General features: G+C 45.7%; 2 protein-coding genes across 2 annotated transcripts in view; both read left to right on the plus strand.

The window, feature by feature from the left end:
- The window catches only part of TRAK2 (trafficking kinesin protein 2), a 58,188-nt gene extending 54,180 nt beyond the window's left edge, over nt 1-4,008 (plus strand). Inside the window, exons 15-16 of the mRNA XM_060257112.1 lie at nt 189-288; nt 1,106-4,008. Coding sequence (XP_060113095.1) covers nt 189-288; nt 1,106-1,778 — 773 coding nt within the window. The 3' untranslated portion in view covers nt 1,779-4,008. The remainder of the gene's footprint in view (nt 1-188; nt 289-1,105) is intronic.
- A 7,613-nt stretch (nt 4,009-11,621) lies between these two features.
- Nucleotides 11,622-24,337, plus strand: part of FLACC1 (flagellum associated containing coiled-coil domains 1) — a 30,244-nt gene continuing 17,528 nt past the window's right edge. Inside the window, exons 1-9 of the mRNA XM_060257290.1 lie at nt 11,622-11,753; nt 13,329-13,403; nt 15,507-15,564; nt 16,682-16,821; nt 18,092-18,112; nt 19,058-19,151; nt 20,096-20,157; nt 21,756-21,853; nt 24,083-24,135. Of these exons, the coding sequence (XP_060113273.1) occupies nt 11,650-11,753; nt 13,329-13,403; nt 15,507-15,564; nt 16,682-16,821; nt 18,092-18,112; nt 19,058-19,151; nt 20,096-20,157; nt 21,756-21,853; nt 24,083-24,135 (705 nt within the window). The 5' untranslated portion in view covers nt 11,622-11,649. The remainder of the gene's footprint in view (nt 11,754-13,328; nt 13,404-15,506; nt 15,565-16,681; nt 16,822-18,091; nt 18,113-19,057; nt 19,152-20,095; nt 20,158-21,755; nt 21,854-24,082; nt 24,136-24,337) is intronic.

Below are 24,337 nucleotides of genomic sequence, written 5' to 3' on the forward strand. Positions count from 1 at the left end.
ATGTTCAAAATTTTATAAACTTACTACTTCATTATCTTTAACATCTTAGCCTACTCCTACAGCGCAGTCCTAAGCGGGTCTACTGGTAATTCTGCTAAAGTCTGCTCCATGGGACCTACTTCCAGGAAAACTGTTCTTAGAATTGCACTGTCAGTCTCCTTTTCATCAGTCTTTTTTCTGTATCGTAGCTTCCAACCCAGGAAAATGCCTGTCATCTACGAACTCCACGTTTACTTTTACCACCTGTAGGATCCTCCATCCATCTGATGTCACACAGGTTACCCCCAGGTAAGAAGGAGGTCGCTGGTCTTCTCAGAACTGAGCATGCAATCAAACCGGCTGCTAGCTCTTGAGATTGTGCAGGAGCGTTTGTTTCTGAGGAGCCAAAACAGGCAACAGTTTATGAATATAACTAATTGTGCTCACATACTTCAAGGTCACTGGTTGCTGAGCCAGTTCTTGCATTTTAATCTTTCTAAAGGGGGTGGGAGCACAGGGGGGGATTGGCATGTAGAGCTGCCAATCTTACCCATATCAGGCTGCCTGAGCCACGAAATCACTGGATGGGTCTTTCTGCAAGACCCTGCCTTGCCTGAATTGAGGCTTTTTGTTGTGGGTTTCCCTCCCATAGGAGATGGGGTGCTCCCGATCCCTTCAGGCCTGTTTTCATAAAAGACACTTTTATTCCAGGAGGCCTGGGAGATGCTACAGGATTGCTTCTATTGTTTCCTTTTCCTTTTTCTGTTATGACAATTGACTGTTCTGCTTGGAGGGGTTTTTTTGGCTCTTTGTTGGTTGCTTTTACTGTTTGCTTCTCTTTATTGACATGCTGCTTTTACTGATGCATTTGCTGCTTTTATTTTTAAAAAATATTGCTCTGAAGGGAGGTTACATTTATTCCATGTGATGCTATGTTTTCGTCAACCTCCCTGGACTTCCTTGGTCAGAAAGGCAACGATACAAATACGCCAATCTTCTTGTTAGAGCAGGATATAGAAGTTATGTCCTTAATTCCTGGAAACGTTCCCCTTCTTCTGCTCTTTCCATAGATAGAGACTTCTAAGGGGGTAATATTTAACACACACATTTTTAATTTGTTTTCCAGCGCTTCGTATGGCTCTCAGTGCTCTGGCAGTAACTGTAGCATGAGCAACACAGTCACAAACTCGCCGGCCATGTCGTATAGGCTCAGTATTGGAGAATTCCTCACTAACAGAGGAGACTCGACTACCACTTTCAGCAGCAGCACGGGTTTAGCTCAACTTCTGCAAGAAAAAGGCATCTCGGCCAAGGCCTACAACAGCCCGGTCTTGGAGAAACCGCCCCTGCTTCAGTCCTTCAAGACGCTCGCTGTCCCCACCACACCACCAAATTCACCTTTGCACTCTCCTTGCCCTTCCCCCCTGCCATTCGAGCCTCGAACGAACGCGTCCGAAAACTTCTTAGCCTCTCGGCCGGCCGAAACGTTATTGCAGGAGATGTATGGGCAGAAATCCTCCAACCCTCCTGACGTCGGGCAGCTGAAGATGAACCTGGTGGAGAGGCTAAAGAAGCTGGGCATCGCCAGAGCCGTCAAACACCCCGAGGCGGGGGACCATAAAACGAGTCCAGGGGCGAAAGCCGGCCTGCTGCGACAGGACTCGGTCGTGTACATCAGCACAGGAAGCCATCTGATGGCCGGGCTGAGAAGAAACCACAGCCTTCCTGTCTTGCTCGGGGCACTTGGGGGACCCTTGGGCCTGTCCTCGTCCAAAATGGGGGTCCTGAATGAGGACTGAGGGGTTTGGCACGATGGGCTTTTCGTTGGAAAAGCGTAGGGACTCTGAGATGCAAACCATGATGGTCGAAAGGATGTGGAAGAAGAGTCAGTGTGGGATTACAGGTGCATGTCGAAAAGAGGAAACGGTGGGTGGGAGGGAGCAGAGAGTCCGCCTGGGGTATGGAAAAGAAGACAAGGAGGAAACCAAAGGTTCAGTCTTGAGGCCGCTGAAATCTCCACTACTCTTCTCTCTCAAACGAGAGGAGGCAGCTGAAATCATTCTGCGCTATTCCACACATGGAATAGTGTAAATATCTGCATAAGTCCTTTTGCCGAGTGTATTCCCACCCCCAGGTTTGTTGGAAAGGTCCTATCACATAAATGCAGTTTGAGAAAGAGAGGCCAAAATAGTCCGTCAGATACTGAACAAGGGAAGTGTTCCATCCGGATCGGTACTTTTCAGTTTCTCAATAATCTGAAGCTTCCTCTAAAAAGGCAAAGTGTCACAAACGCTGCAAAGAATCTCCCTAATGTCCAAGAGCGCAGAATTCTAGGGCCCATTCTCCTGTTTTTGCACAGAACGCTCAGGCAAATATTTACAATGCAAAAGGGAATAACTATCCATGTTTGATTCGGGGTTTATATTTGACTTGAGCCGGAGTGTAGATTTAACGGACAAAGACTGTGAGGCATTCAGCATCTGCCTCTGTTTGGGAAATGCTTCTAATTTATAAAATGCTCCAGCTATAAAATAGTCCTGCAGTAATCCATTGGATTCAGCCTCACAGTTAGTTCTGTGGAGTGAGTGATGAGAGAGGAACTCTGGTCTGGGAACATCTGTTTTACAGAACAGACGCGGACCATATTCATGCGATTCAGAACACGTTACTTGAGAGATCAGGCTGTTTTTTCCCCCTCCTGATTTCTTGGAAGGCTTCTGTTATCCTTCAAGGAATGTGCGTCTTCTGGCAATTACAGAGCAGAGCTTCAGTTTCTAATACAGAACAAGATGGCAGCCGTCTTTGAATCTGCTGTAGCTGCAAATATTGGCACGAGTGAAAGAGAAGCCTTCCTTCCCTGAAAAGAAAGGTTCTTGAGCTTCTGAATTAACCAGTTGGGGGGCAGGAGAGGGTAGCAACTTAGTCTTTCTCAAGGTGGCTTTGGAAGCGACGTGGAAGTCCGAGAGAGCGAAAGAAAAGCACAAGTGGGTTTCTGCCTTCTGCTTTGACGGCGTGCTTGAAGTGGGAACTTGCAACGCACGGCTCCTACACACATCTTAACACAGCATCTCTCCCCAGCGTGTGAGAGTGCTCCAATATCATGACGTGCTTGCAACGGGCACCGGCATAGAATTAAAGTTCATGCTCAAGTTTAGCTAAAGCACACGAGGCCGTCGCGGGCGGCACATCCCAACCTATACGGGGGTGGGGTGGGGGGGAGTCTGTATGGTTTGAAAATGAAGCACAAACAGTAGGCGTGAGACTTCGCAAGAGATCATTCCACACACGAGCTCTAGTTACTGCGAGATGTTTCAGAAAGCTCTGAATTGATTACCTAGGAACATACCATTACTCCGTACGTGGCTGAGTACCGGCAACACGACCCAACCAATCCCCTCGGCATTCTAGCCGGGGCCTTTTTAATATATATTTTTAAAAGCATAAGTTTCTAAACATGCCAAACCAGCTGCACATAGTGAACGGTACAAATGTATTTATTACAAACGACTATATACGGGTTAACTCTTGTTTTAAATTGTAAGCATATTCAGAGATTTTGAAGGCTTTCAGTGTGTATTTTGTTTTGTGTCGTACAAAACCCAGCCGCCTTTGGCAAGACGAACAAAGGGGAATCTTTGTTTACCGTCGCTTTCCATTCAGCTTGGAGCCCAGCTGCTGCTGCTGTCTTTTTACGATTCTAGGGAAAGATCAGGTGATAAAACTGTTAACGTTTATCCAAGGCAGCCAGAAATACTTAAGAGAGGTGTGGAAAAGCACAACGTTTGAGCTGTCATCAAATATGTGTATGTCTGATTTATTGCAGTGAGTAAATTCCTGATGCATTCTTTAAAAAAAAAATTGGAATGAATGTGGGTTTCTAACTGGCTTTGTAATTACATCTGCTTTTTAACTACCTGTATTTACCACCAGCAGAGGAATGAGAACTTGTAAGCCTAGACTTCTTTCTGCGGACCATATTCATGTTAAAATCAGTTTTATAAGTATACTCAGTAAATGCACGTTCATATATGTTTGAAGAGAGCTTTTTTTCCCCTCCTTCTCCTTCTCCTCCTAAGAAGTCATCAGAAGGTATCAAGAAGAAATGAGATGAAACAGAAAAGAAAAAAATTCAGTGTAGGTAGAATCCAGGTCAGCTGATAAAGGCTGCTGTGGCTGACTGACACTGCCGCAGGTCATTTTGTAGAAAAATAGGTGGTGGAGCTCATTAGCATAACTCATTAGCATATGCTGCCGCCCCCTACCAGCCAAAAGCAACTCGACGCAAGAAAGGAGAGCCCAGGGTGAGCAAGGCCTGCTTGGGCTGGCTAGAGATCCGGCCTGCTTCCCCCTCCCTCAGTCAAAAGGCCAGCAAGCCACCCACTGCCCAAAATCACATCCGAAGTGGAGAAAGGGCAGTGTGAGCTTCTCCAGGGGTTAATGAGGGCTGCTGTGGGCTGGCTGGCTGCCCGCTCTCCTAATCCAGGGATTGTTCTGCAGCTGCACCTACTATTCAACGGACAAGGTGGGTGGGGAGGAGGAGGGGGAACCCTCTGAAAGGTTCAGGAGCTGCACACTTGCTGAATTCAAGGCCTGGACACTGCTATAACTAGGCTTGCCAATCCCCAAGTCCCAGCAGGGGTTCTTCCGCTTTCCCAGACTCCTTCCAGCCCCCAGTCAGCTGGCCGGCGGGGGGGGGGGGGAAGCCCCGCCCCCAGAGGACCATGTGCCTTTCAACCTCCCGAGGCTTCAGTCTCTGATTGAAAGGCTTCCTCTTGGGATGGTGTTTCTGTGTTACTTTGAAGAAGTTGGCAGCAACTCATGAGTAGAGAGGCCAATCCCTCACTTCAGAGTTGCCAGAAAAGGGGGTGGGGGGAGAGGGAAACATCTGCTGAGCACTTCATTATTCCCTATGTGGAGATTGATTCTCAGGGTATAATGGGGAATTGATCTGGAGGTTTCGGGGGCTCTGGGGGAGCTGTTTTTTTAGGTAGAGGCACCAAATTTTCAGTGTAGTATCTAGTGCCTCTCCCCAAAGTACCCCCCAAGTTTCAAAATAATTGAACCAGGGGGTCCAGTTTTATGAGCCCCAAAAGAAGGTGCCTCTATCCATTATTTCCTATGGAAGGAAGGCATTTAAAAAGGTGTGCTGTCCCTTTAAATGTGATGGCCAGAACTTCCTTGGAGTTCAATTATGCTTGTCACACCCTTGCTCCTGGCTTTGCCCCCAATGTCTCTTGGCTCTGCCCAAAGGCCCCAGATATTTCTTGAATTGGACTTGGCAACCCTAGCTATAACACTTCCCACTCAGTGGTATTCTTGAATCCATGGAATATTTAACTGTTAATACGAGGTGGCCAGTTGACTGACCAAGAGTATTGGACAAGTCGAATAACAGGGATGGCACATTCTCAGCAGTTCAGATACTTTTCGTACAGTAGACCTGAAGAGTCTTTGCAAGGAAGTTTGCAGAGAAGGGGTATAGCAGGAACTTTGCTGGGAAAGGGTATAACATTTTATGGGGGGGCCATCTCCAGGGCTTCTATTTTTAGTGAAAGCGTTCGGAAGCAGAGATTACTAGTAAGCATCAGTTCAAGCAATGCCAACCAATGCATCATCTTCAGGGTTTTGGGGTTTTTTAGCAGGAACGCACAGGAATACCAGTTCCGGTGGGCTTGGTTTCAGAGGAGATGGCCTAATATGCAAATGAGTTCCTGCTGGGCTTTTCCTATCAAAAAAGCCCTGATCAACTTTATACAGGAAACACAAGGGACTGCGCAGAACATCCCAGAACTGCTCCTGCTGCGTTTGTCGCATGGGATCTTTGTTGATCACGTTTGGACAACAGCAAGCCTGCAGGATGGCTGGAAGGAAAGAAGGAGCTGATCATACTGGCCATCTTTTTCTTTGCAAATATATTTAAAGATGGATTCGGGTGGCTAGCTGTGTTGGTCTGAAGCAGCAGAACAACGTCTGAGTCCATTTGCACCTTCAAGACCAACAGTTTTATTCTGGATAGAAACTTCCGTGTGTGTCTGAAGTGGGCAGGCACACGAAAGCTTAAACCCAGAATAAGTTGGTCTTAAAGGTGCCACTGGACTTAAATATTTTAAAATGGAAACTGTCAGGACTTTTTAGTAGAAAAAGCCCAGCGGGAACTCATTTGCATATTAAGCCACACCCCCTGATGTCACCATTGTTTCACATAGGGCTTTTTTGTAGAAAAAGCCCAGCAGGACTTTATTTACATATTAGGCCACACCCCCTGACACCAAGCCAGCCGGAACTGTGTTCCTGCACAAAAAAAGCTCTGGAAACTGTTTGAAACAGCAGCACCAAACAAAAAAACCTCCCTTTTCTTAAGAACAAAGTAGGAGTCAAGTTGCACCTTTAAGACCACACGACAGCTGACATCCTGAACAAACCTTTGTTGGTCTTAGAGGTGCGACTTGACTCCTACTTCGTTCTACTGCTTCAGATCAATATGGCTCCCCCCCCTTAGATCTACTCTTTGCTTAAATCAGTATTGAGATTTCTCCCAAAACCAAGCCACAGTTTGGCCACCCTACCTTAAAGGGCTGTTGTGATGATAACACGGAGGAGTGAGTATGATGTTCACCAAGTGTAGTATAATATTTAAGAGATCTGCTGCATGTCTCCTACAGAAATAATTACTTTTGGGGGTTTGTACAGAACACACAAAATAGGGAAATGAGTTGAAAAGCTGTCTTGGGGGAATTATGCAACAGACAGTTAACGGAGAGGGGAAAAATCCCCAAGAGATTAGAGAAGGCTAGAACAGATTTAGCCGATGTACACAATAGGATTTGTGTGGTAAAACATCTGCTTGGTAAGCAGAGGGTCCCAGGTCCAATCCCCTGCATCTCCAACTAAAAAGGGTCCAGGCAAGTAGGCATGAAAAACCTCAGCTTGAGTCCCTGGAGAGCCGCTGCCAATCTGAGTAGACAATACTGACTTTGGGGAGGAATGGTGGCTCAGTGGTAGAGCATCTGCTTAGTGAGCAGAAGGTCCCAGGTTCAATCTCCAGCATCTCAAACTAAAAAGGGTCCAGGCAAATAGGTGTGAAAAACCTCAGCTTGCGACCCTGGAGACCCACTGCCAATCTGAGTAGACAATACTGTCTTTGATGGACCGAGGGTCTGATTCAGTAGAAGGCAGCTTCATATGTTCATATGTACCCACCCTGAGAAAGGAAGAGAGAAAATTTTGGAACAATAGCCTGCATGACAGAGTTGTCGAACTGAAATGTATTTTGCAACGTACCAGTTTTACCATACCACACACAGGAAGCACAGTATGCACACCCTTGGCTTGCACAGAAGTGGCCAGTGATGGCTATTTTGACAAAATCATCTGAAACCTAGCCTGTGGAAATGAGCCTTTCCAGTACCCCAGAGGTGTGGAAATTACCTCTGAATTGCTGGCGGCTTTTCTGCTCAGTTTTAACTTGCTGCTTCATCAGATTTGATAGTTAAACAAAACTCACTATCTGAAAAGTTTATTTTTGGAGCAACAAGCCGTTGAAGCAGCTCTCTAGAACAGGGGTGACAAACATGCATCCCAAGGGCCCAGGGCCGGATGGGGGGGGGGGGCAGAGGGGGGAGCTTGCTCCAGGCGCCAACAGGGAGGGGGCACCAAATTGGGTATGGAGTCCATTGTATTCTATGGGACCATAAGATAGAATGGCGCATAAGGGGGTGCAATTTCTTAATTTTGCCTCCCCCCCTCAAAAAACATGTAGATCTGGTCCTGCAAGGGCCAAATCAGGCCCCTGGAGGGCTTCTATCAGGCCCCTGAGCAACTGGTTATCATCTGCTTCTTTCTTCCTCTCTCTTGCTTCCTTCTGCTTCACAGCCCGCTTTGCCAGGCATGCTCAATCGCACAGCAGAGCTACAGAGCAATGCTTCTGTTTTCTCCATCGGCTGAGGCTCCTCCATTGAGGAGGAAGGGGGGAGGAATAGCTTGCTTTGCCAGGCTCTCTCAATCACACAGCAGAGCCAATCCTGTCTTCCTTCTATCGACTGAGGCTCCTCCCCCTCCTGGTCCCCTTGGGAAGGAAGAAAAGAGCCAGAGATTCCTTTGCCCAGTTCCCTGGATCCCATGGGAGAAATAATAATATTTCTTTTATTTATATCCCACCCTCCCTGCTGAAGCAGGCTCAGGGCAATACAGGAAATACAAAGAAGGTACCTTTAAGACCAACGAGTGCTAATGTTTAAGCATATTTTATTTTAAGGTTTTTATTAAAAAAAAAATCTTTGTATTTCTCTGTGTCCTCTGTAAAGTTTATATCTCCTCTACCTGGCATTACATTTTATGACGCTCACGGCCCAGCCTGACAAGGTCTCATTTATGTCGAATCCAGCCCTCATAACAAACGAGTTTGACACCCCTGCCTAAAACAATCATCTGTAGTGTGCCTTTAAAATAGAATGAAGACAAGCAGCCAGTGTCTTTGTTTCCATGGTGAGAAAGAAAACTAAAAGTGCAAGACAGAAGAGAGAGGGAGAGAGAGACCGGAAGAAAGAAATCTTCTAGGTCTGAAAACCCTGGGCAGAAAACTGCTAACCAAGAAGCTCTCTGGAAATGTAAGTTTTTGCTCACTGTTTCAGGTTGTCACAGACCTGGCTCTAGATATTACTATGCTGAGATGGAATTCAGACAGGTCTCTTGAAATTGGTGGTGCCCGCTGGGCCATGTATTTGCTGGGTCTTGCAGCTCTACTCTCTTAAACGTTTTCTGTTGCCTTAACATAAGGCGGCCAGGTCCAGTTCAAGAAAGATCTGGGGACTTTGGGGGTGGAGTCAGAAGCAAAGTTGTGACAAGCGTAATTGAACTCCAAAGGGAGTTCTGGCCATCACTTTTAAAGGGACCACACACCTTTTAAATGCCTTCCCTCCATTGGAAATAATGAAGGATAGGGGCACCTTCTTTGGGGCCTCATAGAATTGGACCCCCTGGCCCAATCTTTTTGAAACTTGGAGGGTGTTTTGAGGAGAGATACTGGATGCTATGCTGAAAATTTGGTGCCTCTACCTCAAAAGACAGCCCCTCCGAGCCCCAGAAACCTGCAGATCAATTATTCATTATATCCTATGGGAATCATTCTCCATAGGGAATAATGAAGTGCCCACCAGACATTTCCCCCCTCTCCCCACTTTCTGATGACCCTGAAGAGGAGGGAGGGCCTCCAAACCAGGTGAACCCCTGCCCCCAACTGCGGATTGGCAACCCTACCTTAACACCCCAAATATATGGGCTTATTTTCACCCCAAATAATTACATTTTACCAAATCATCATTTATTTATTTTTTTGGCATTTTGCCTCTCTGCTTTAAGATTCTGCCTGAAACTGAGGTGCCTCTATTGTACTGTTTGGCTGTCACACTGATTTATGTTACCTAGTTTCCCATGCCAGCTGGAAATGTTTTTAGCTTCTGTGTCTGCGTGAGTGTGTGTTCTTGCATGCCTGGAAGTCTGCGTGAATGTGTGTTCTTGCATGCCTGAAATTCTGTGTGAGTGTGTGTTCTTGCATGCCTGGAAGTCATACTGACCTCTGGTGAACCCTACTGGGGATGTTTTTCAGAGAGGTGGCTTGATAAATCCTGCCTCTGCATCCCAGCCCTGGTATTCCTTTCGAAGTCTCGCATCCAAGTACTTGCCAGATAACACGATAACATGGGGCTCCTCCCTTGGGAAAGAAGGGGAGAGAGGTATAGCTTTCTTTACCAGGCTCTCAGCCAAGCCTCTCTTCCTTCTGTTGGCTGAGGCTCCTCCCCCTCAAAATCTGTTGAGTTTGGGCTTGCCGGGGCTATTCAGCTCAGGGCATGGTTTTAGCTTTTGATGCCTTTTTAAAGTGTTGATGCTCCTGATTATTCTTAGGTCCTATCCATTTTGTTGCCTTTAGTATATGAACACTTTGGCTGCCTGATGAAATTCTGATCATTTTTTGATGGTCTACCCCCCTGTTTTAAGAACATTAAAACATAAGAGAAGCCATGTTGGATCAGGCCAGTGGCCTATTCAGTCCAACACTCTGTGGCCAAAAAAATTCAGGCGCCATCAGGAGGTTGGCAACTTCACCTACATCTCTGCACAGCTTGCTGCTTCCGCAGTGGCACACCTGCCATTCTGGGTTTTTGAAATCATGGATGCCATCCACACAAGGAGGAGAGAGGGAAAATGCGTGCTGGCCACTTTCCAAGACAAACAGCCAAACATCTGTACATACACTGGGCAACAGAATGTGGAAATTTCTGCTTCACCTGTCCAGGGATTACAGAGATTTTACAAGAGGGGGCAGTTATCTCCTTTCTACAGACATATCTCCTTTGCTACAGACATAAACTTTAATGATCCTCTCTCCTCAAGGAACTCAGAGAGTCTGTGAGGAGAAAACCTTCCAAGCAGAATTCTCAGCAGTCTCGTTAAACTACAACTCCCATAATTCATTGAGGGAGCATTGACAGTTAACTTAGGTTTTCTTTTTTTCCTTCTGAGGCTGTTCCCATTCTAAGCCTCCCTCTGATTCTCTCTGGAACCGAAATCACCACCATTCCTTTAAGTCTTCTTCACCTCTCCGGACAGCTAATACCAATGGTAAGAGCAATGTCAGCAAGTCATGTATGTAGGGTTGCCAATTCTAGGTTGGGAAATACCTGGAGATTTGGGGGGTGGAGCCAGAGGGTGGGGTTTGTGAATGGAAGGGGTCTTCAGTGGAGAATAACGCCATGGAGTCCGCCTTCCAGTGCAGCCATTTTCTCCAGGTGATCAGACCTCTCTTACCTGGAGAATCCCAGGCGATCTCCAGACACCACCTGGAGTTTAGAAAAACAGGACCCACGGAGTAAGTAGATACAGAGTAACTCCAAAACCTCACGGTGCTCAATGTATTGTTGTTAATTTCTTATGTAATAAATATTTTAATACCAAATTGCTTCACTATTCTGTTTCTTGTGTACTATTTTATAACAAATATAACAATACAAAAATACAAAATTTATAAATCTCTTGTAACAGTATTCTCTGTCTACTCAATGTACGTTGCAACAGTCCAGTCATTCACAAGTTTGGCAACCCAGGGTACACAGCTTTGATAAAAAGATGACAAATGACGTTTTCTGAAACCTGTCCCTATTATTATTATTATTTTTAAGGTAAAGGTAGTCCCCCGTGCAAGCACCAGTGGTTTTCGACTCTGGGGTGACGTTACATCATGACGTTTTTACAGCAGACTTTTTACGGGGTGGTTTGCCGTTGCCTTCCCCAGTCATCTACACTTTCCCCCCAACAAGCTGGGGACTCATTTTACCGACCTCGGAAGAATGGAAGGCTGAGTCAACCTCGAGCCGACTACTTGAACCCAGCTTCCGCTGAGATCGAACTCAGGTCGTGAGCAGAGAGTTCGGACTGCAGTACTGCAGCTTTACCACTTTGCGCCACAGGGCTCCGGGTCCCCATTATACCTCCTCCAATTTTCTATGCCCTGTAGAAGCTCAATAGCTTCACTTTAGTGAAGACTTCTTCCCCTTGAATCAGTGGTGAATTTTGTTTCCTTGAGAGAGTGTTCTTGCATGGCTTTAAATTCTGAAACTCTGCTAATGTCTTTCTGCTTCCAGGCATTCAGCCACAGCAATTTCCAGATCAGTAGACATGTCCCGGGTAAACTTCATGAACTGTCCTTGCTGGGACCCTTGGAAGATAGGATGTAAAAGACTTAAAAAGGCCAAACCAGGGACGCTGGCTCAGATGACAAAGTAAGTTTGGTGTACTGGTTTAAGTGCGCGGACTCTTACCTGGGAGAATCGGGTTTGATTCCCCACTCCTCCACTTGCAACTGCTGGAATGGCCTTGGGTCAGCCATAGCTCTGGCAGAGGTTGTCCTTGAAAGGGCAGCTTCTGGGAGAACTCTCTTAGCCCCACCCACCTCACAAGGTGTCTGTTGTGTGTGTATGGGAGGAGAAGGTAGAGGAGATTGTGATCACTCTGAGACTCTGAGATTCAGAGTATAGGGCAGGATATAAATCCAATATCTTCTTCTTCTAAATGGAAATTATTTTGGGGGAATATTTGGGAGGGAAAGCGCTAAGAATGCTTTCTAATGTGTTACAGACTTGTGATATAGAATGACAATTTAGTACTTGTAAGGGGTAAGCTTTTTGTTAGTTTATGTGCCACTTTCCAGCATCGAGGTGACTTAAAACAAGAAAATATCTAAAAACAAAACAGCCAAGCCAATCAGAGAAACATCCAATTAAGATGGTAGTGGAAAGTACTGTGAAATAGTAGCAATAGCTAGTGTTGCCTGGTCTGACTCAAGAAATATCTAGGGACTTTGGGGGTGGAGCCAGGAGACGTTGGGGGTGGAGCCAGGAGACTTTGGGAGTGGAGCCAGGAGCATGGGTGTGACAAGCATGACTGAACTCCAAAGGGAGTTCTGGACATCATGTTTAAAGGGACCACATGCCTTTTAAATGCCTTCCCTTCATTTTGAAATAGTGGAAGATAGGGGCACCTTCTATGGGGGCTCAAAGAATTTTGGGGCTCAAAAAAACCCCTGGCTGAATCTTATTGAAACTTGGGGGGGTGTTTTGAGGAGAGGCACTGGATGTTATGCTTAAAATTTGGCGCCTCAACCTCAAAAAACATCCCCCGCCTTCCCGAGCCCCAGATACCCACAGATCGATTCTCCATTATACCCTATGGGAACAGGTCTCCATAGGGAGTGCCCAGCAGGCATGGCCCCTACACCGCTTTTTGAGTGGGGGTACGATTTTTTAGTTTTGCCCCCCTTCAAAAAAATAGGTTGATCTGACCCTGCATATATAATTAAAGACTCAGACATTTCCCCCAGAAAATTTAAAGCGGTACAAAAGAGGCCTTGTCCCTTTGGTCATCTCTGGCAGTGTTTTGGGTTGTTCAGCTGGAGGAACAAATGGACACCATGAAACCAGTTTTGGATGCTCTTAGGCTCTATCGTCCTTCTTCAGTGGTAGTAGTCTAGGGTTACTAGTTTTAGGTTGGGAAATTCCTGGAGATTTTGGAGGTGGAGCCTGAAGAGGGCAGGCTTTAGGGAGGGGAGGGGCTTCAGCAGGGTATAAAGCCATAGGCTCCACCCTTCAGAGCAGCCATTCCCACCCCCACCCCCCGAGGAACTGATCTTGGTCATCTGGAAATCAACTTAACCTCAGGAAGATATCCAGGTTCCATCTGGAGGTTGGCGACCCTAGTGGTTGGCCCATGACAGGCTGTTATGCAGACTCAAGAACAGGCAAAAAACATTGTAGACCTGTTGATAAACAACATATTTCTAAACAACCTTCTTCTAATAGGTCATATCCAGTCAGTGCAGGAGTGAAAGACCAACTGAAGTCTCGGAGTTCTCTAAAATTTCCAGGTCCACCTGCGTAAGTGTTTCTACAGATGCAGAAAAACTTTATATTGCCTTGTCTCTTTTTTGTGCGTTTATGGTAGCTTTGTGCTGAAACATACCAAACTTCCCACACCTCATCTGCACGGGCCTGCAACAGCCTCTCTCTTCATGTGGTATCACAGCTTTTTTTTTTGTAGCAGGCACTCCTTTGCGTATTAGGCCACACACCCCAGATGTAGCCAATCCTCCTGCAGCTTACAGTAGGCCCTGTACTAAGAGTCCTGTAAGCTCTTGGAGGATTGGCTACATCAGAGGGGTGTGGCCTAATATGCAAAAGAGTGCCTGATGTAGCCCCTGATGTAGCCAATTCTCTTGGAGCTTACAGGGCTCTTCGTACGAGGCCTACCGTAAGCTCCAGGAGGATTGGCTACATCAGGGGATATGCAAAGGAGATCCTGCTACAAAGAAAGCTCTGATCACAATAGTCAATCCATCCTCATAAAATAGGGAATTTTCTATATTGTCCCAGTTATTTTTGTCTTCACACTAAGAGGGCTTTCCTTGAGCGGAAATACACAAGAACGCAGTCCTGGCTGGCTTGGTGTCTGGGGTGTGTGGCCTAATATGCAAATTAGTTAATATTGGGCTTTTTCTACAAAAAAAATGGCCGATGTGAAACAATGGTGATGTCAGGAAGTGTGGCCTAATATGCAAATGAGTTCCTGCTGGGCTTTTCCCCTACTAAAAAAACTCTGAGTAACATCATGTCAACACAATATACTTTTCAATAAACTTGGCGTGCTGAGACGATCCATGACTTAAATGCTAGTCTTTTAAAAGATACATTTTGATAATTATGAAAAGGCTTAATGTTTTTCACACAATTAACAATTCAGTCACGGTATTATGTAATTAGTCCACAGGAATGAACCAAAGAAATGCACATAAAGGCTCTCTCCAATAGTATTCTATTAATATTCTAATCATGACAGGCACAAACAAAATTCATTCCATAATAATTCCAAGGTTGTCAGTGCTGTTATTTCAAAACCTGTAAAGATAGTTGTTGTGACTAGATGTCCGAAGCTCTCAGCGCTCCCGTTTCAGAGGCAAACAAAAGCAGTTACAGCAACTGACAGTCTGTGTCCGCATAACATTTTGAAAGACTTTTTATAATTATCAAAATCAGGCCTCAGATTCAGCAGGAGCTCACAGGAGCACAGCTCCTGAACCTTTCTGAGAGTTCGCCCTCCTCCTCCCCACTTACCTACCTTCTCCATTGAATAGTAGGTGCAACTGCATATAGGGTTCCAAGGCCCCGGTCTGGGCTGAGGTACCCCGCCCTGGAAGTTCTCAACCCACCAGCCCCCATTGGGTCGGCGGGGGGAACCTCCCCGGACGTCATTGGCGCGATGATGTCACCCAGAAGTGATGTCATCGCGCCGATGACATCATGTGGCGGGATGATGTCACTTCCAGGTGATGTCATCGCGGCACACGCAAAGGTCCCTCGCCGGGGAGCAGAGGGAACTTGGCAACCCTAGCTGCATAACAATCCCTGGATTAGGAGAGCGGGCAGCCAGCCAGCCACCAAAGGCTTTGCCACACCCCCAGCAGCCCTCATTAACCCCTGGAGAAGCCCACACCACCCTTTCTGCACTTCTTATGTGATTTTGGGCGGTGGGTGGCTTGCAGGCCTTTTGACTGAGGGGCAGCCCAGGAGAGCCCCAGGCATGTGAAGCCTGCTTGGGCTGGTTGGATCTCTAGGCAGCCCAAGCAGGCCTCACTCACCCGGGGCTCTCCTTTCTTCAATCAAGTTCCTTTTGGTTGGGGGGGGGCGGCATATGCTAATGAGTTGCGCTAATGAGCTCCAACACTTATTTTTCTACAAAACGACCCCTGATCAAAATATATCTTTAAAAAGACTAGAGCAGGGATGTCAAACTAATTTCTTTTGAGGGCCAGATCTGACATCAATGAGACCTTGTCAGGCCGGGCTATGTGTGTCATAAAATGTAATGCCAGGAAGTAGAGATACAAACTTTATAAAAGACACAGCCAAAGACAATTAAAGATTTTTTAAAAGATGAGTTTGACACACCTGCTTTAGCTCTGAGGCAGTTCTTCTCTCTTCCAGAACGAAGTTTGTTCCCAGATCATCTAAAATACTGTTACGGAGCAGGGAGCCTCAAGATGTGAGTAGAACAGAGAGCTCGTAGGGTTGGTTACAATTTCTATCATTTAGAATATGAAAAGTGTTCTGTCAGTTTTCAAGCCTTCGTTGTCACGGCCACCTTTTCCTTAATTTAGAAAATACCTCTTTTCCCTTCCTTGACCCAACTGCCATTAGCCCAAGACATCATACTGCTTCATCATACAGCAGCTTGGAAGAAGGAGGACTTATGCCTAGGAAATGTTGTGACAGAAAAGGTTACACCCCTCCTGCCTCGCTGTCATGGCTGCCCTTGACTGCTTTTGAATAACAGTAGAAGGTCCAGTTTTGGAGAGTACCTAATCGTTGGGTTTTCAAATCTAGTATCCTGGTGTTTAGTTGCTTTGGGGTGTTTTTACATTCAGTTTTGATCCAGAGTTATTGAGTATTCCAATCGCCTGCCACTGTCCCGCTTTAATTATTTCCTTTTTACATTTGTGGATTTGCTGCGCTCGTTTTGCGGAGCTAAACTTCTGTATTGCAGCTCATGCACAGACAGACTGCTGATGTCAGTTACAGGAACTGCAGATATATGGTTCTGAGATGTCACATTTTATCCTGAAGCCTGATTGCTACATTCTGCAATCAGAATGTTCACAGTTTCCTTATTACTCTATGATGTGGATTATTGTGAGCAAAAATTAAAGTTTGTGAGATGAGCTGTGATCAGGGCAGCCGGAATACCATTGCTTAGTACAGGGATGTATACAATTGCTTAGAAATCATCACCATACAAATGTAAATTGAGGCAAGCAATGAGATGTAAAAATTTCAAGTGCTGTCAATTCTCATGCAAATTGGTGGCACCTTGTGGCTTTTGAAGGGACAGGGAGTGGGGTCTGAAAATACAGAGGGAAACTTCTACAACCGTTCATTTGATATGCCTCTTGAAAAATGTCCAGATCAAAACTAGTTTCAAGAAAAAAACGAGGCAACAGCAGAGTTGACACCCATTTTGCCTAAACAAATGTAGATGTTTCAGGAAGCAATGATGCAAGACAGTTGTGAGCACATTCTGTAGTGTAAAAGCTGAGTTTCCAATGCAGAGACCGAGAGCAACAAACTGTCAGTGTAAAAACACCCTTTGTTTTCACCCCCAGATCTCCAAGGACTTTTCAGAGCTTTCTCCTGACTTTCTTTTGTCTCATGCAAAAGGGAGACATTTTTTCACCCTGAGGGAGGAGTCCTCTGATACGAAAAGGCCTGCTGACACATCCTTTTCCAAACCCATTTTGCCCAGGTAATCTTATAAAATGGCTGAGAATGTCGATATGTCTGCCAACAACATTGTGTGGGGTATATAACTTAGTGGAGGATAGCAGACCCAATGGGATGATGTGATGGCGGCCACGTGAGGTGAGGAGATTTGAAAGGGAACACCTTTCCTGCCTATGTGGCTGCAAATCAGCTTTGACTGTGATCTTGTGGAAAAGATTGTAGCAAATTAAGTTTGGGAACAAACACGGGGAAGCAGGAGAAATCCCAGAAGGGGCAGCATTGTGTAGTGTAGATGGTCTAAAACACTTGCTCCAGTATGGTCACCAAACTTGAGCAAATGCTCCATGTGGCAGTCACACAATTCTATCACATCGGCAGTCACACAATTATATCACACATTGGCAGTCGCATAATTATATCACATCATCCTACTGCAGAGCCATAAAAATACATTTCAAAACCCATCAGTTTAGACTAGCCTTTGGCTCCAGGGCCAAAGGAATGTGTTATCTAGGAAGTATGCAAGAGTCTCCCAGTCTTTCTTTCTTTTTTTAAAATGAAAAGCAGCTGTGGGAAGCCAGGATTCAGAGTGGTCAGAACAATAGGGCCTCTTTCCCTTCCAGCTATTTGACCACTCAAAGTTGCCTGTTGTGTCCTATTTTTTTCCATCTTTACGGGCAAAACCCACTGATACGCTCACCTTTTAGAGATTTCGATGCAATACACTCCCTCCCTGGCTGCTTTTCTCTTGTGGAATAATGTCTGGAAACCATTAGATGTGTCTCTCATGTAATATTTGGCTATCTGAAAAGCAAAGACATATTAGTGATATTTTAATATCATGACAGAACAACCAGATTCTGCTTTGCTGAGTGGCTTCTGTTTTTTGGTTCTGTATTTTTCCTCCTCCCCAATGGGACTGATTACATTCAATAAATAAGAGTTATTCGATAACAGGGATCTTATTCAAGAAATATAACAGCTCTAGATGTTTGATCATTGTGATCAGATGGCATTCTTACGGATCTGATGCTATCCTCATGGCAGGAATTCTCCCAATAATTCTTCAGCAACCCGGAGACCCAATTCAGGGTATCATGTTATGTGGTGTATCCCTGGCTGAGGGTCACACACCCTGCCTGTTGTATGTGATAAATGTAGACAAGTGTCAACAGATTTTGCAAACTTCGCGAAAAAGTTAAAGCTGTTTTACAATGTGAATGTGTTTTATGGCCCGAAACGATTCCATAATCATCCTTTCTCTCTTTCTTTCTTTTAAACCCCCCCAATAGCACACCACCCAAGCTGCAGACGTAAGTAATATTTCCTACCCACCTCTCTGGCAATTTTCTGGAGTACAATCAAAACGATTACTTCTGTCTTCACTCTTTTCCTCCAACACTTCCCACAGTACTGTAGGGTAATTCTTTCTTCTGGGATACTGTTTTGACTAGACTAGACTTTATAACCCCAGGCATAACCCCTGTTACTGTGGCCAAAGAGAATTGTTGCCCTGAGGTAAACCTGAGGTGCGCATGATTCAGTTTGGTCTGTTCCAATGGCTAACAAGTTCAGGCCATGCACATGCAGACAGATGCCCCGAGCAAGGGGGACCATGTTTAATTTTAAATGACTCTCTTCTTTTTTCTCCTCAGCAATGTGTTTATCTTATTTATTTGACATATTTGATGCCTGCTTTCCAGCCATGTTATAGGGTCCCCCAAAGCAGCAGCTAATCAAAGTCATTAAGAGAAATTTAAAAACACACACACACACACACGTGTATGTGTGTGTGTGTGGGGGGGGGAACGAGTCAATGGGGGAATGCCAAACAAAACAACAAAACTGGCGGGAGACCATGATAAAGGGGGCCAGACAGATCTCCCAGGGGTTGTAGGTGGTTGTGTTTCTTCTAGCAGTTTCCCCTTTTCAATCACTCTACTAGGCAGTAAATGGACTTGCCAGCCTCCAGCTGACCTCTAGATTAGAGACATTTGTTCCCCTGGAGAAAATGACTGCTTTGGAATGTAGACTCTATGGCTTTATACCCTGCTGAGTTCCCTCACCTTCCAAACCCTGCCCACCCCTAAATCATTAGGAATTTCCCAACCCAAAGTTGGCATCCCTAAACCGAAGACTGGCAGAAACCAGAATCCAGAAGAGACCTTTGGTGGTAATTCCTTATTTGCTCACTCTTTTTGATCCTTCTGACACGGTACGATCGGCATCACGATGCAACATTTCATTTCTTCTTGCAGGGAAGACATCGTCGCTGACTTAGTGGAACAGATTTCAGAGCTCACAGGCATTATGGAGCAGTTGTGCCGAGATCATGAAACGACCCACAAGCAGGTGAGTCCCTTCAACGTAAGAGTTGCCAAGTCTGACTCAGGAAATATCTGGGGACTTCGAGGATGGAACCAGGAGACTTTGGAGGTGGAGCCAGGAGCAAGGGTGTGACAAGCATGATTGAACTCTGAACAGAGTTCTAGCCATCATATTTGAATTACCTTCCCTTCTTTGGAAATAATGGAGGACGGGGGCACCTTCTTTGGGGGCTCATAGAATTGGACCCTCAGTCAATCTTTTTGAAATGGTGTGGGGGGGGGGGTAGGGAGTTAGGAGAGGAACCAGATGCTATGCTCTCTACCTCTACCTAAAACCTCTACCTAAAAACAATCCTCCTCAGAGCCCCAGATATCAACAGATCTCTGTTATGCCCTATGGGGACTGATCTCCATAGGGTATAATGGAGTGCCCAGCAGATATTTCCTCCTCCCTCCAATTTCCTGAAGTGTGGGGTGGGCCTCCAAACCAGGGGATCCCCTGCCCCCAACTGGGGACTGGCAACCCTGTCCTGGTCAAGGGAACGTATGTTTTGAGGGAAGCTGTGCTTTCAAAATCTCTTTCAAAAAGAGAATGCTTTTTTTTTTAAACAAAGGCAGGGTCTCCTAAAGATAAATGTAAAGAACTGGAGTTAAAACTGCTATGGTGAACTCCTCCATATCAGAAAGAGCCTCTACATGGAGTGAAGCATTCTGGAAACATGCTGTAAAGAGCACTCATGGTATGCAGGGCTTTTTTTTTTTTGCAGCAGGAACTCCTTTGCATATTAGGCCACACACCCCTGATGTAGCCAATCCTCCTGGAGCTTTCAGTAGGCCCTGAAGTAAGAGGATTGGCTATATCAAGTGGGTGTGGTCTAATATGCAAAGGAGTTCCTGTCACACAAAAAAGCCCTGATGGAATGATTTGGTACATTTGAAGTCAGAGGAGTTGTCTTTTTATTTCCCCAGCTGGAGAACGAGATGGAAGAAAAATGCAACGAACTGCATAAGGAACATGAAAGTAAAGTCAGGTACCTTGTTGTGCAGGTTGATTCTTCTTATAGCCTTTATAGGTTGATTCTTCTTATAGCCTTTATCCAAACGTATTTCTAAGGCCTCCCCAGCCCCGCAGGCTCCAGGTGAATGACAAGTAATGGCTGTCTATCTCAGAAGGGTTTGAGACTTCTCGCCCAATTCTGTATATGTTTACTCACCAGTAAGACCAAATGTTCGATGGAACTGACTCCCACTCCAAAGGATTCAGAGGACGCATAGAACTGCCTCTCCTGAACTTTGTGAAGCCTGTGGACACTTTTTGAACTTTGAGAAAGGGGTCGTGGCTACCACAGAGGTGGGGAGATTCCAAGTACGGCTACCAGCTCCAGGTCGGAAAACACCTGGAGATTTTAGGGGTGGAGAGAAGGGCTTCAGAGGGGTATAATGCCATAGAGTCCACCTTTCCAGAGCAGCCATTTTCTCCAGATGAACTGATCTCTGTTGTGTGGAGATTAGCTGTAATCTCAGGAGATCTCCAGCCTCCACATGGAAGTTGGCAACCTGAGATCCATCATCCTACAACTGAGGCACCCACATCCAAATGGGTGGTTTCAGTCTCCAAATAAAAGAGGGTTTTTTCTCCTTGCAGAGCCGCAGGGAAAGGTTTACAAAATTTATGGGGGGGGGGGGGAATCTTCCTCCCTGCCTCTCTCTTTCTCACAAAAACACATGAATTAATTAAGAAATTCAGGGATGGGAATAAGAATTAATGAATTGACCTGAGAAATAGAAGCCGTTTCGAAGAGGAGTTATGAATAATCTCCATGGAGAATTGCCCTGGAAAACATGTTGTTTTATCAGTTGCATTTTCAGGATGTTTTGTGGTTTGTTTGTTTTTTAATTGCCACAAATTTGGTCTGGGAACAAATAGACAAATAGTGCAGAAAACACTGGGATGCTGCAAACTTGTAATGTTGTAATTTCAAATGAACCGATTGCATTCTTTCTGGGCAAAATACCTACTGGAATTGAAAGCAAAAAAAGAAAAGAAAAAAGCAGAAATCAGAGCTGTCTCCACATTGGAACAATGCTACTCGAGAGCCAGTTTGGTGTAGTGGTGAAGTGCACAGACACTTATCTGGGAGAACCGGGTTTGATTCTCCACTTGCAGCTGCTGGAATGGCCTTGGGTCAGCCATAGGTCTCACAGGAGTTGTCCTTGAAAGGGCAGCTTCTGGGAGAGCTCTCTCAGCCCCACCGACCTCACAGGGTGTCTGTTGTGGGGGAGGAAGATAAAGAAGATTGTGAGCCTTTCTGAGACTGAGGTTCAGAGTGAAGGGTGGGATGTGAATCCAATGTCGTCTTCTTCTTACTTGCTATGTTACTGATCCTTTGAAGGGGGTGGTTTTATATTTCAAGGCTTTTGCTCTCCGCCTGTCAAAACTGCACAATGCCTGGGAAATCCTCAATGTTTTGGGTGGTATTCACAAATAAAGCACAAATAGGGAACTAACTGCAACCACATAGGGAGATAGCATTATCACTGATGATGTGCCTACAACGAATTGTACCTGGCGGAACACTGACCGCCAAGGCCTTATTGAGACTCCTCGTCTTGTACGTTGTCTTTGCAGGCAGATTGAAACACTTCATAAAGCAGAAATTGAAAGTTTGGAGGAACAGTACAAGAAAGAGCTGCGGATGGAGAGGGCAACCGCGCAAGAGAAGATGAGTATGACTTGGGGCCCAAATGGACATTACATCTGCATGAACCATCCACCCACCCTCATGATCTTTTATATTCATCTCTCTCCCCCTCCCTCTCTCCCTCCCTCCCTCTCTCTCTTTCCCTCCCTCCCTCTCCCTCCCTCTCTCCCTCTCTCCCTCCCTCTCCCTCCCTCTCTCTCCCTCCCTCTCCCTCCCTCTCTCACCCCCTCCCTCTCTCCCTCCCTCTCCCTCTCTCCCTCCCTCCCTCTCCCTCTCTCTCCTCCCCTCTCCCCCTCTCCCCCTCTTCCTCCCTCTCTCTCCCCCTCCCTCTCTCCCTCCCTCTCTCTCCCTCCTTCTCCCCCTCCCTCTCCCCCCTCTATCCCTCTCCCTGTGTGTGTGTGTGTGTGTGTGCGCGTACGCGTGCTGGAGGGAGTCAAATGGAACCAGAGAAGCTGCGGATGTCCAGGGTGTTCAGCAGTTTCCCACCCTTTCTGCACTTCAGAGCTGAACAAAGTTTGATTCTAGTATAGGCTTTTGTGCACATGCAGGGCCAGCCCTGCCACTAGGCAAACTAGGCACCAGCCTTCTGCCTCATTCTGCCTCAGCGGAGCACTGTTTTTTAAGTTGATAATTTTTATGGCCCGCAAATGATGTTATAAATATCCATATGGCCCTTGGCAGAAAAAAGGTTCCCCACCCGTGAACTAGGGCTATCCCTGTGTGCATGCTCACTTAAGAAGTACATGCTCACTTAAGAAGCGTGTGTACACATTAAAGTCTATACCTTGAATTCATTGCTGTTTGGCCACCATTCAGTGACAGGGTCCTTTGAGACTAAACCTTCCCATTCCAGAGTATAGGGATTTAATGGGATTTTTAACCCATTCCCTGCAACATCATTTTTCGGCTGAAAAATGCCACCCTTGCACTCAGCTAAATTTAAGAACGTAAGAGAAACCATGTTGGATCAGGCCAGTGGCCTATCCAGTCTAACACTCTGTGTCACATGGTGACCCAAACCCAGGTGCCATCAGGAGGTTCCAGCAGGGCGATAATGCTAGAAGCCCTCCCATTGTTGCCCCCCAAGCACCAAGAATACAGAGCATCACTGCCCCAGACAGAGTGTTCCCTCTATATTTATTTATTTATTTATTCATTCATTCATTCATTCATTCATTCATTCATTCATTCATTCATTTATTTATTTCTATCCCGCCCTTCCCAACAAGTGGCTCAGGGCGGCTCACAGAACAGAGTTCCACATAAATACAGTTTAAGCATAAAACAGTTAAAATAATTAATACATTTAAAATTTTAAAACATTTAAAGCATTTAAACCATTTAAATATCTTGTAACTAATAGCCACTGATGGACCTCTGCTCTTCAGAATATGAGAAGCCATGTTGGATCAGTCTAGTGGCTCATCCAGTTCAACACTCTGTGTCACACAGTGGCCAAAAAAATCCAGGTGCCATCAGGACGCCTATCGGTGGGGCCTGGACAATAGAAGCCCTCCCACTGTTTCCCCCCACCCCCAATCACCAAGAATACAGAACATCATTGCCCCAGACAAAGTGTTCCCTCTATATCTTGTGGCTAATAGCCACTGAATGGACCTTTGCTCTTCAGAACATAAGGGAAGCCATGTTTGCTCTTCAGAACATAAGGGAAGCCATCAGGCCAGTGACCCATCCAGTCTAACACTCTGTGTCACACAGTGACCCAAACCCAGGTGCCATCAAGAGGTCCACCAGCTGTATTGGGGAAGGGGGAAAACCATGTTGGTCTGGTATAAACTCTGTTGGTCTTGAAGGTACCACTGGACTCAAACATTGTTCTGCTGCTTCAGACCAGCACAGCTCCCCACCTAAATCTGATAAATTCAATTCAAATTCAGTTCAATTCAAATTCAGAGTTGGTGCTGATTTACAAGGGGTTCCCTACTGATGACTGTCCAGCTGTTTTTTGCCATCCTTCAGATAATCAAATGGGAAAGGGCAGGGCTTTTTTTGGTAGCAGGAACTGCTTTGCATATTAGGCCACACACCTGTGATGTAGCCAATCCTCCTGGAGCTTACAGTAGGCCCTGTACGAAGAGATCTGTAAACGCTCAAAAAATGGCTACATCAGGGGGTGTGGCCTAATATGCAAAGGAGTTCCTGCTAAAAATAAAACCCTGGAAAAGAGAAGGTTTAATAGAATGTAAAAAGATGGAGCGTGTGACATATTTAACCCTTCTCTTTGTTTTCTCAGGTGGCATGCAGAAGGAATACAAGTATCTGAAGAATGCATTCCGCGTGTACCAGGTAAGATTTAAATTACTTCTTCCCCAAACATGTCTAATGCAATCCTTGCCTCCTTCTTTGAACTGTATTCAGGGCTGAAGCAGAAAAGCTGAGAAATTCCATGGTCAAATCAGTTTTTAAACTTTAAAGTCTAATTTTTATTGGAGCAATGACAGTGGAGGAATGCCAGGGTTTAACCCTTTTCCCAGTAGAGACCCTCCTA

Source organism: Heteronotia binoei, chromosome 16, assembly GCF_032191835.1.
Source record: "Heteronotia binoei isolate CCM8104 ecotype False Entrance Well chromosome 16, APGP_CSIRO_Hbin_v1, whole genome shotgun sequence".
Lineage (NCBI taxonomy): Eukaryota > Metazoa > Chordata > Lepidosauria > Squamata > Gekkonidae > Heteronotia > Heteronotia binoei.